This window comes from Nicotiana sylvestris, chromosome 7 (genome assembly GCF_000393655.2).
Source record: "Nicotiana sylvestris chromosome 7, ASM39365v2, whole genome shotgun sequence".
Lineage (NCBI taxonomy): Eukaryota > Viridiplantae > Streptophyta > Magnoliopsida > Solanales > Solanaceae > Nicotiana > Nicotiana sylvestris.
Genome location: NC_091063.1, coordinates 20,652,209 through 20,664,585, shown reverse-complemented (window position 1 = coordinate 20,664,585; position 12,377 = coordinate 20,652,209). Strand labels below are relative to the sequence as shown.

At 36.9% G+C, this 12,377-nt stretch overlaps 4 protein-coding genes across 4 annotated transcripts; all 4 read left to right on the top strand.

Moving 5' to 3' along the window:
- Positions 1 to 974: 974 nt before the first annotated feature.
- On the top strand, positions 975 to 1,820 carry LOC138872825 (methyl-CpG-binding domain-containing protein 10-like). Its single transcript, XM_070151243.1, has one exon. It carries the CDS (start codon positions 975 to 977, stop codon positions 1,818 to 1,820), a length of 846 nt encoding a protein of 281 aa, XP_070007344.1.
- Positions 1,821 to 1,885: 65 nt separating this feature from the next.
- LOC138872824 (uncharacterized) lies at positions 1,886 to 3,186 on the top strand. The gene is made up of 2 exons (XM_070151242.1): positions 1,886 to 2,381; positions 2,576 to 3,186. Exons 1-2 carry the CDS (start codon positions 1,886 to 1,888, stop codon positions 3,184 to 3,186), a joined length of 1,107 nt encoding a protein of 368 aa, XP_070007343.1.
- Positions 3,187 to 4,699: 1,513 nt separating this feature from the next.
- LOC138872823 (uncharacterized) lies at positions 4,700 to 5,966 on the top strand. Its single transcript, XM_070151241.1, has 2 exons — positions 4,700 to 4,930; positions 5,019 to 5,966. Exons 1-2 carry the CDS (start codon positions 4,700 to 4,702, stop codon positions 5,964 to 5,966), a joined length of 1,179 nt encoding a protein of 392 aa, XP_070007342.1.
- Positions 5,967 to 9,255: 3,289 nt separating this feature from the next.
- LOC138872822 (secreted RxLR effector protein 161-like) lies at positions 9,256 to 10,314 on the top strand. The gene is made up of 2 exons (XM_070151240.1): positions 9,256 to 9,382; positions 9,848 to 10,314. The coding sequence occupies exons 1-2, from the start codon at positions 9,256 to 9,258 to the stop codon at positions 10,312 to 10,314; spliced, it is 594 nt and encodes a 197-aa protein (XP_070007341.1).
- Positions 10,315 to 12,377: the final 2,063 nt, after the last annotated feature.

Here is a 12,377-nt window from a genome sequence, read left to right as displayed (position 1 = left end):
CTTGGATTTCATTCCCAGGTCTATTGCCAACCTTTTTTGTAAAGGAATGTCTATTTTCTCTAGCTTCAGCAGTAGGTAAACCTATGCATCTAGACATGGCAACAATTAATAAAACTAGACCTAGTTGTGCTAGGGTAAAGGTACTAGTAGATCTACTTGCAGATTTGCCTAAAAAGGTGAGGATGGACATAGTCAACGAAGCTAAAGGAACAACAAGGACTGAATGGGTGAGAATTCAATATGACATGCTGCCTAAATATTGCAGACATTGTAAACTTCAAGAGTATGATCAATTTGAATGCTGGAGGATACACCCTGAACTATATGTGGAGAAGGAGAAATATAACCAAGCAGATACAGCTAAGAAACAAGACATAGGAACTCACAACCTATAATGATGTTATCTAGTGGAAAGGTCGTGGGTAATGTGAATGTTACAGCAAAAGAGCAATGGAAGGAAGTGAAGGACAACAGAGTTAAAATTGTAGTAAATCAAAATACTAGTCTCACTAATAATGGAATGGAGATGGCACCAGCTAAGCAGTTTGAAAACAATAAGAACAAGGAGGGTACGAGCACTGTAGAGAGACAAGTAGAAGCACAAAGCAACAGTGGTAAGGAATTGGTGGCAGTAGACAATGAAGATAATGATCATGTTCAAGTAGCTAACAAGTTTGCAATATTACAAGGGATGGATGAAGAGGAAGAACCTGTTAATCAATTTGCAAGGGTGGTGGCTAATGCAGCAACAAACGGTTCAGCACTTCATAACCAAGCATCTACAAAGCAAAAACCAAAAAAATATGGTCAATAATGACGGAAAGTTAAATCCAGCAGCATAAGCCTTTCATCTTAAATCATCGGGGATTAGTTCGACTAATGGTCTAGTCAATGGAAAGGAGGCATCAAAAGCAAAAAATGATACTGCACAATGGGTAGAAAGAAGCTTCAAGAATAAAACAGGAGAAGGAATAATGAAGATCAATAAACCATGCCAGGAAATCCCATCACAAGATACATTAGTGAACAAGGTACTTAATAGAACTCCAAATTCTCAAGGAGAAGGGTCAAAATCGTCTACATTTAAAGAAAGAGTGCAAGACTGTGGAGGCAGGCTATGGGATGCGCAAAGGGAATACGATTCAGAGGAGAACGAAGTGTCACTAGGAGCACAAGCTGATGAGGAACCAAATGAGAAGGACAAAGAAGAAAATGAGCAAAGTGTAAATGGAGAGCTCCATGCCAATGACAACAATACAACTGGTAATTTTTTAATAAAGGAAGGATCAGAAAATGTTGAGCACAACAATAATTTTCAAACAGCAGAAGTCACAGAAATTAGAAACTATGAAGGAAAAGGCCCAGAGGTAAATGATCCTAGAGGAACAGAAGATGATCAATTTCAGAAATCACAAGAAGACCCACAAGGACACAACACAACAGAGAAGGAGAAACAACCAAAACAAAAAACAGAAATAGTAAATATTACTGTTACATTGGAGAAAAACAAGTTGCAGCTGTTAAAAATAGGAGAAGAGAAAGCCTTGGTCCTTAAAAAGAATTCATTTGGACCTACATCAGGAGGGAAGGAAGACAATGAAGAAAGAAAAGAACCTGGTAAATCAGGATACGACATGGATCAAGAATCAACTACCCAACACCTTATGAATGCTGCAAGGCAAGGTGACTTATCACCTACGCAAGTGGAAAAGGCAAAATCAGCAGCAAAAGGTAAGAAGAAGCAACAAAAAGATAATTTTGCAGCACCAAAAGATGGAGTGCACACAAGGAGAACGCTAACTAAATCAAACAATCAGTGATGAATGCTCTCATTTGGAATATAAGGTCAGTCAACACACAACAAGCCTTTGAAAGGTTGACAAAAATGCATAGGCAAAACCACTATGAATTTGTAGGATTAATGGAGCCAAAGCAACAAGCAAAAAAACTGGAAAGGTACAGAAACAAGATAGGACTTGCACAGGCAATTTCAAATGTTTCCAACAAGATCTGGGCTTTCATAGATGAGGTATTTGAGGTAACTGTTATGTACAATATGGTGCAACAATTAACACTAAGTTTGTTTCATACTGAATCACATGTGGAGTTTGTCCTAACATTGATATATGAAAAATGTGATGCAATTGAGAGGATAGAATTATGGGATTCATTATATGCAATGGCAAGGGATATGGATGCACCATGGCTTGTAAGAGGTGATTTCAATGTAATATGGGACGAAGAAGAGAAGTTTGGTGGGTTACCTGTATCATTGAATGAAATTGATGATTTTCGACACTGCATCAGCACTTGCAATCTCTTCGACCTTGGATTTAAAGGCAACATATTTACATGGTGGAATGGGAGAGCAGAGGAGGACTGTATATTTAAAAGACTAGACAGATGATTGGCCAATGTTGAGTTCCAACAAACATTTCCAGGAATAGAGGTGCAACATTTGTCAAAGACTGGTTCTGATCATAGTCCAATGTATCTAAAGTCTGATATTGAGACTCCACCTATAAAAAACCTTTCAAGTTCTTAAATTTTTGGGTGGAACATGCGACTTTTAAAGATGTGGTGAAAGAGAATTGGTCTGCTGATTTCGTTGCAAATCCTTATATTCTTTTTAATCACAAGTTAAAAAAATTAAAGAAAGCCCTTTCATTGTGGAGTAAGGCTACATTTGGAGATATTTTCCAAAAGATAGCAAGTATGGAGGAGGTAGTGATAGTTCATGAAGCAGAATTTGAAGCAAATCCTACAGGGATGAACAGGGAAAGACTACAAAAGGTTCAGGCAGAATTGATCAAATGTCTTGCACTAGAGGAGAAATATTGGCAACAAAAGGCAGGCATGACTTGGTTCAAGGAAGGGGATAAGAACATAAAGTTCTTCCACGCACAAGTGAGAGGTAGGAGGAAGAGACTTCAACTTAACAGAATTCAAAACAGTGGAGGAACCTGGATTGAAGAAGAACAAGAAATTGCAGAAGAGGCTATCAAATTCTACGAGGAACAGTTCACAGAAGCATCTACTCCTTCATCATTTGATATCGTAGAGCATGTTCCTAATTTGATTAACACTGAGCAGAATGCAGAATTGATTAAGCAACCAACAAAAGAGGAGGTTAAAGTGGCAGTACTTGGACTTAATGGTGATAGTGCTGGGGGCCAGATGGTATGACAGGAAAATTTTATCATTCTTGTTGGGACTTAATAGGGGATGACCTGTACGACATGGTGAGGGCTTTTTTCAATTGTCATGAGCTACCCAAGTGTGTAGCACACACAAACCTAGTTCTGCTACCAAAGAAAAAAGAAGTTACCACCTTTTCTGATTTAAGACCAATAAGCCTCAGTAATTTTTCAAATAAGGTTATATCAAGGGTGGTACATGAAAGGCTAGTGAAATTTCTCCCAAGTCTGATATCGGAGGAACAGTCGGGTTTTGTTAAGGGAAGGAATATAGTATAAAACATCCTTCTAACTCAGGAGATAGTGGCTGACATTAGGCTTAGAACTAAGGCTAGACCTAATGTCTTCCTGAAGCTAGATATGACCAAATCTTATGATAGAATATCTTGGCTATTCCTAACCAAGGTACTAAGAAAGATGGGATTCACAGAAAGGTTGATAGGGATTGTCTTTGGATTAGTTTCAAACAATTGGTATTCTATTCTAATCAATGGTCAAGCTCATGGTTTCTTTAAGTCCTCAAGGGGAATAAAACAAGGTGATCCTATTTCTCCAACTTTGTTTATATTGGCAGCAGAAGCATTATCTAGGGGTCTCAATGCACTACATACTAACCTGTATTTTTGTGGATTTGGGATGCCAAAGTGGAGTCCAAAGATTAATCATTTGGCGTATGCAGATGACATGATTATTTTCTCATCCTCAGATGAAACATCTCTGATGCTGATTATGCAAGTGCTGAAGGCATATGAAGATGCATCTGGGCAGCTTGTTAACAAGACCAAATCAGCTGTGTACCTGCATCATTTAACAGACATGGAAGTGGTCAGCAAGGTGGAAAGGATCACAGGCATTCATAGGAATGATTTCCCTATCATATATCTAGGTTGCCCGATATTTTATGCAAGGAGAAAACTGGAATTCTATCAGCCCCTAATTACTAAGGAAATGGACAAACTGCAATCATGGCAGGGCAAGTTATTATCAGTAGGGGCCGGGCAGTTCTCATATCCCATGTATTGCAAAACATGCCTATGCATCTACTATCAGCTGTAAACCCTCCAAAGTATGTGATAAATAGGTTGCACAAATTTTTTGCTCAGTTTTTTTGAAGTAGCACTGTAGGAGGAACTAGTAGGCATTGGGCTTCATAGAATACTTTATGCATGCCAGTTGAGGAAGGAGGTATAGGTTTCAGGTCACTGCATGATGTAGCAAAGGCATTATTCAGCAAGTTTTGGTGGAATTTCAGAACAAAACCAAGCCTATGGAGCTCTTTCATATGTCAGAAATACTGTAAAAAATTAAACTCTGTAATTGTTCCGTGGAAAAGGGGTCTCACATCTGGAGAAAAATGTTGGAATGCAGAGATCTGATTGAACATCAAATCCTTTGGCAAACAAAAATGGGATCCTCACTATTTTGGTATGAAAACTGGACAGGTCTTGGGGCACTATATTTTTTAGTTCCTCAGGACTTTGGCATTGATGAAAATATACATAATGTACATGATGTTACCTTATATGGTGAGTGGTATGTGGGACAAGCTATTTGAAATACTTCCTGAAGACTTAGCAGTACACATTCTGGAGAAAATCAAACCACCTTCAACCATGCAGGTTCTTGACAGGCCTTTTTGGATGCTGGAAACAAGAGGATATTTCAGTGTTAAGTCAGCATGGGAGTATACGAGAAGAAGAGACGAACCAAGAATAGCTTATAGAATGATTTGGGTAAAGGGACTGCCTTTTAAAATAGCATTTTTCATGTGGAAAGTGTGGAAAGCAAAGCTACCTTTAGATGATTTCTTGAAAAGGGTAGGTTACTGCATGCCATCAAAATGTTGGTGTTGTGTACAGCCTGATGAAGAATCTCTTCAGCACTTGTTTTTTTAGATCAGAAACTGCAAAGACAACTTGGAAGTATTTTCTATCGAGGGAAGGAATAGATGTGGAGGGACTTACATTGCACCAAGCAATCACAAAATGTTGGACTGCAAATGTGTGCTTAAGGTTAAAACCAGTAATGCAAGCACTCCCCTCATGCGTAGTCTGGGAACTTTGGAAAAGAAGAAATAGTATGAAGTATGGGGAGGCGGTGACAACTAGCAGGGTGATTTATCAAGTTTCATCAAATCTCCAGGCATTAGTGAAAGTGAGAAAGCCTGGGATGGACATGGTACCTCACAAATGGCAAGATCTATTAGCTAGGATGGAAAATTTCACTCCTAAACTTAAGGTTACAAAAATCATATGGGAATTTCCAAGTGCAGGATGGCTAAAAGTTAATACGGATGGTGCATCGAGGGGAAATCCAGGCAGGAGCTCAATAGGTTTTTGTATAAGAAATGAAAATGGTGACATAGTCAAGTCAGTAGGGAAAGAGATTGAGGAGACAACAAACACAGTAGCTGAAGCGAAGGCCATGGTAGAAGCACTAAGGTTCTGCAGGTTTCAACAATACTCTCATGTATGGCTTCAAACTAACTCAATGGTATTAAAAAAGATAATGGATGGGATCTGGAAACCACCACGGATCATATCTGAGCAGGTAGAGGAAATGATGCAACTAATGAATGAGGGCAATTACACAGTTACTCATATTCATAGGGAGGGCAACAGGTTGGCTGATCGTTTGGCTAATTATGCTTTAGATCATGGAGAAATAGAATGCCAACAATTCTGGCATCTAGATGAAAAGGGAAGGAGGTTGGTTAATGAAGATAAGATGCAATGTCCAAGTCTAAGGGTGAAGGTGGACAGGAGATAAGAAGCAAAGAGAAAAGGAATAGCAGGAGGCTTGTCAACTTAAACGACCAATATATTCAAATCCTAAGGGAGGAGGGTATCTCTAGCGCGCAGGTACAACATCGCTATTTTAAAGAACAAAAACACTTCAGTAAAAAAGATGGGCAAGTGATATTATGCTCAGTAACAGATAGCAATTTTATTGAAATCTGCACAAGCACGCTAGGGAATTGGCATGGAGGGCTGCGAGAAATATTTTCATGTAAGCACCTGGGTTTTTCTGAAAAGCGTGAAGCATGTCTCCTGGTCTGGGAAGGGAACAACAAAGCACAAGTGTGGAGGGTTGCAAATACCATAACTAGAGCAGCTGGGACGTGAATTTGGGATTAAAATACAAAAAGGGAGGCACGCATGCTCTCACATAGAAGGGCACGCTGGAAGGTAGAGAATGTTGGACATGGATGCTTTTGATACTTGAGCATGCAATACTTTAGCTCAATTCGAGAAATGGTAGAGCGTGTCCATGAAATTATGCACACTGGAATTGATTCTATCGAAGCTGGAGATGCACGCATGGCATGCGCATGGGTTGGAAAGTTGTCCAGCAAGAAAGCACGCGTATGGGGTTCTTGACATTGTTTAATGCACGCTGCATCGTGGGCTTTAATTCAAAATAATCCTGGACAATGAATTGTTCCTCTCGCTGCTGGAGATGCACGCATGGCTTTCGCAAGAGGCGAGCGTGACTTGAAAGACGTCCAGCAGGAAGGCATGCGCATTGGGTCTTGACAACAAAAAGTTGGGACATGTTTTATTGGGAATGCTTATTGCAGCATTCAAAACAAAAGCAGCTGGGGCGTGCCTTTTTGCTACGACATTTTAAATTACAACAGGGATACAAACCTGTTTTCACAAGGAATTGAAAGCTGGAAATGAGACGCATACTGGACAAGGAATTGGAATTTGCTATTTTGGTCGTGCATGTTTTATCACAGTGCTGGAGATGAAAGCATGGCATACGCATGGGATGAGCGTGACTTGAAAGAAATGTGGTCATACTGGATGCACGGTTGCATCGTTTCTGGGATATCGCAGATTATAGGATTCCGGTTCGACAAGAAGAATAGGTTGCACTAACAACACTCTTGGGCAAGTTTACTGAAGAACTTGCTCGAAGAGGAGCATATCTCAGTGGGATGGATAGTTTATTTAACATCAGACTTTGGAAGGTAAAGCTCAAGGTGCACTCAATAGGACCAACATCTGGTGGATCAGGAGGGTTTGCACAAGCATACACCATCAAGAAAGTTGGGCAAAATCAAGAATTCAAATGCACAATTTTGATAATAGGCTATTTGTTAAGTTCAAATTTTATTCCTTTCATTTGGTAGGATATCATGACATGGTATTTTGATTTTTAATTTTGTTATATAAAAAACTAGCCCTAGGCACTTGCCTAGCGGTCTTCCAAAAAAAAAAACTCTCCAGTTGGACCCCTTGTCAATCATATGGTTGTTCTTACCGAAGAACATGAGAAGTTGGGGTACAAGCTTGGTAAAGAGCTTTCTAAAGATTTGATCTTGCAGTCAGTATATGATGCTGAATGTTTTCACTGTAAGAAAAAAGGGCATTGGAAGAGAAACTACAAGGAGTATCTTGCAACTCTAAAGGACAAGAAACAAGGTGAGACATTAAAGAAAAATATTTTCAAGGTTTCTTTATCTACTACTAATTCTTCATTGTGGGTATTAGTTACTGGCAGTGGTTATAACATCTGCAATATGTTGCAAGGGTTCAAGATAAGTAGGAAGCTAAAGAAGGGAGAAGTTAATGTACAAGTTGGGAATGATGCAAAAGTTGTGATCGTAGCTGTAGGATCAATTTCTTTAATAATGCTACGGGCAAAGTGCTTATGTTGGATGATTGTTATTACGTTCCTAAATTTGTTTCGAACATAATTTCAGCTTCTATATTAGACAAATGTGGTTTTCGCATTAATATAGGCAATGGTATTTGCTCTATTCATTATGGTAATGATTTATATGTGAATGGTTATCTCCAACATGATGTTTATATCTAACCTAATGTGAATGCTAATTCGGTTATGCATGTTTCTAGTCTTAAGAGGAAAGAGATGATCAAGTAAATCATACATACCTTTGACATTGTAGGCTTGGTCATATTGGAGAGAAAAGAATTAACAAGTTGTACAAGAAAGGGTACCTTGATAAGTATGATTTTGAATCATATCCAACTTGTGAATCTTGTCTCAAAGGAAAAATGACCAAATCTCCATTTAATGGAAGTGGAGAAAGAGCTTCTGAATTATTGGCACTAATTCATACAGATGTTTGTGGGCCCATGAAAATTCAAGCTAGAGGTGGATATTCTTACTTCATCACCTTCACTGATGATATGTCAAGATATTGATTTGTGTATCTTATAAAACACAAGTCTGAATCTTTTGAAATGTTCAAAAGGTTCCGTAGTAAAGTTGAGAAGCAGACTGGTAAAAGTATCAAAGTACTAAGGTCTGATAGAGGTAGAGAATATCTTAGTGAAGATTTTACCAGATATCTCAAAGAGAATGGGATTCTCTCACAGTGGACACCTCCAGGAACACCACAACACAATGGTGTATCTGAAAGGAAAAATCGAACTTTATTAGATATGGTGATATCTATGATGGGGTTCACTAATCTTCCAATAATTTTATGGGGATATGCTTTGGAAGCAGCAACACATTACTTAATAAAGTTCTCACTAAGTCAGTATCTATAACACCATATGAGATATGGAAAGAATATAAGCCTAACCTTAAACATATTAAAGTTTGGGGATGTCCAGCTTATGTTAAGAGACTACAGTCTGATAAACTTGACTCAAGATATGGTAAGTGTAGGTTCATTGGGTATCCCAAGGAAACAATGGGATATTATTTCTATCACCCTTCTGACCATAAAATGTTTGTGGCCAGAGGAGCAACCTTTTTGGAAAGGGAATTTTGTATAGAAGGAAATTATAATGGAGAAATAGAAGTTGATGAAGTTCAAGAAACTAATGAATCAATACAATGTAAAGATCATGAGACCCAAGATGAAGAACCTTTATTGGATATTTTGAAGTTGCCAAGGAAGTTTCCATATTCAAGGGTTGAAGTTCAAGAACTAAATGAAGTTTAAGAACAGGTTAATGAACCAGTTCCAAACCAAATTGAACAACAATCAAATCCAGCATAAAATAAACAAGTTTTACAAGTCCCTATTAGAAGGTCTACACGAGAACGTCATGTACCAACTAGATTAAAGCTAATGGTACAAGATGATATATCAAATGCGGTTGATCATAATGATGATAACCTTAAGACCTATGAAGAGGCGATACAAGGTTCTAACAATGAAATATGGCAAATGGATGTGAAAACAGCTTTCCTTATCGGTGAGTTAAAAGAGGATGTGTACGTGACACGACCTGAAAGTTTCACATCTTCGCCTGATCATAATAAGATTTGAAAGCTACAATGATTCATTTATGGACTAAAGTAAGCTTCTCGAAATTGGAATATTTGCTTTAACAAGAAAATTGAAAAGTTCAATTTTGTTAGATAAGAAGAATACCCATGTGTGTTCAAAAGGTTTAGTGGGAACACAATTATATTTTGAGTGTTGTATGTTGATGATATATTGCTCGTAGGGAATGACATACCAGCATTGCAAAGTACCAAGATTTGGCTATCTGACCAGTTCTCCATGAAAGACTTGGGAGAAACAACTTATATATTAGGAATAAAGATCTATAGAGACAGATCTAGGAAGCTGCTTGGACTTTTCCAGTCTTTGTACATTGATACCATCTTAAAGAGGTATAATATGGATAATTCCAAAAGAGGCTATCTACCAATAGGCACTGGAATTACTCTCAGTAGGGAGGATTGTTCTAAAACACCTGAAGAGAGAGAACGCATGAGTAAGATCACATACGCTAGTGCAGTGGGAACTATCATGTATACCATGACATGTACATGTCCTGATGTGGCTTATGCACTTGGAGTGACTAAACGATATCAGGCAAATCCTAGTGAGGAACATTGGAAGGTAGTGAAGACCATTCTTAAGTACTTAAGAAGAACTAAACACCAATTCCTCATATATCCAGATTCTGAGTTGAAACTTGAAGGTTATACTGATGCAAGTTTCTCTTCAGATAGAGATGATAGCAAATCTATTTCTGGTTATGTATTCACCTTAAATGGTGGTGCAGTGAGTTGGAAAAGTTCCAAACAAGCTAGAGTAGCTGACTCAGTGATTGAAGCAGAATATATAGCAGCTAGTGAAGCTACTAAGGAAGTTGTATGGATGAAAAGGTTCTAATCTGAACTTGGTGTGATTCTTTCAATAAAAGGTACAGTTCCATTGTTGTGTGACAACATTGGAGCCATTGCTCAAGCAAAAGAATCAAAATCACACCAAAAATCCAAATACGTTCTGCGAAGGGATCACTGGATAAGAGAAATCATTGGACGTGGAGACGTCTAGATTCAAAAGATTGATGGAAAGGAAAATGCTCCATACCCATTCACTAAAACTCTTGGTGCAAAGGAGTTTGACAAGCACAAGTGGAAATTGGGAAAGAAGTACAAGTGCAATTGGCTCTAGTGCAAGTGGGAGATTGTTAGGGATATAGTAGATATGCCCTAGATCTAATCTCATATTTGATGATTTGGACATATTTTTGTGAATATTATTTGATATAAAATATATATGTCATTTGATATTCTTTTATCATTATTATTAATTGCTTGATTAATTTGATAATGTCCTTGATTAAATTTTGAGACTTGACATTGTGATGGAGATCATGATAATGAGAGTGAAGTTTCTTATAATTTAATTTAAATTTGTTCTTGACCATAGGATTATTAATTTGGACATTAGTAATTAGGTTATATTAATATTTATGTGATCGTCTTTATTGGATAAAGATTAGTTGATCTCATTAACTAAATCACATAGATAGATGATGCATATAGAGATAATATCATTGAACCGACTCATTGGATAATTCCTAATGGTTACAAGTACCATAAACTGTCAATAGGATATTCTCTTGAAGAATGTGATGTAAGAGTTTCCTTTGACATGAGATAGTTATAGTAATTAACAAGTTATTTATTGTGTTTTGATACTAAACACATATGGCCCTAGGACGATCGTTAAAAGGATATTGGGTACGATTAAATACTTGTAGAATTAGTGATTAATCAAGATGGAATCTGTCAACTCTTGGTAATGAGTTTAAGCTCCATGTTATCATGAATTATAAATGACCAAACTAAGACCTTGGCCAGGGCAATAGAATGAAAGAAGAAAAGAGTTTCTTAGGTCATTCAATGGTCAATTATATTTGACATGAACACATAGTTAGTCGGCTATTAGGATTTGACAGTTGAACCATATCCTAGGGTGACCCAGAGCTATAAGAACAGAAGGAATTACTACATTATTCTTCTACGGGTTCTTGAGAGTAGATTGTATACTTCATGCTATTCGGTCGTTAAGGAGTGTTGCTAGACGTCACCCTTGATTAGTATATTGATGTGATCAATTTGCTACCGACTTAGTATTGAACCTATGGGGTCGCACACTAACGAGTGTTCTGATCTTTGCTAAAGGATTAATTACTTTATTATTTGATAATTAAATTAAAGAATTTAATTAGTCAAATAAATTTAGTTATTAGTTCATATATTTTTTGCTAGCACAGAGGATATAATTAATATTGTGAACAAATAATTTTTTTTTATTTAGAATATAAATTAAATTATATCTCTTAATTGAAATATATATGTGATATATATAAAATAACTTAGTATTGATTTATATAAAGGTTATGTATATAATATGAGTATTAATTTATTCTCCAATTTGGAATTTGAATTGTAAAGTCATAAGGGCGTGAAAGTCCAATGTTGAGTTGGACGAACAGGCGTGAAAGTCCAATTGGACTAAGTAGCACAAATTACCTTCGGCAGTCACGTTACCTTTGGGATTAGATAGATCTATCTATCTATCTATATCTATATTTACACTATATTAAAAGTACAAAAGCCCTTAACGAATTGTCGTTCGCCTTTTTTGTCCTTTTAAAATAAAGTTCTTACTGGACAAAATAGTCATTTAATTATTATTCTAATATTTAGTACTTTAAAATCGACTAAAATTTTGGTTAATAAATCTTTTCCTATTTAAACTATATAAGAATTTCTAAAATTTAGGAATTTAAAATCAATTAAAATTCCACATTACATAATTTTTTCCGTATTTGAACTATATAGGTAACTTGTTATCTTTTTTACATGTTACTTTTCGTGGATGAAAAGGAGTAAATTAATGAAACTAAACTACGTGATCCTACAATTTTTATGCTAATATTT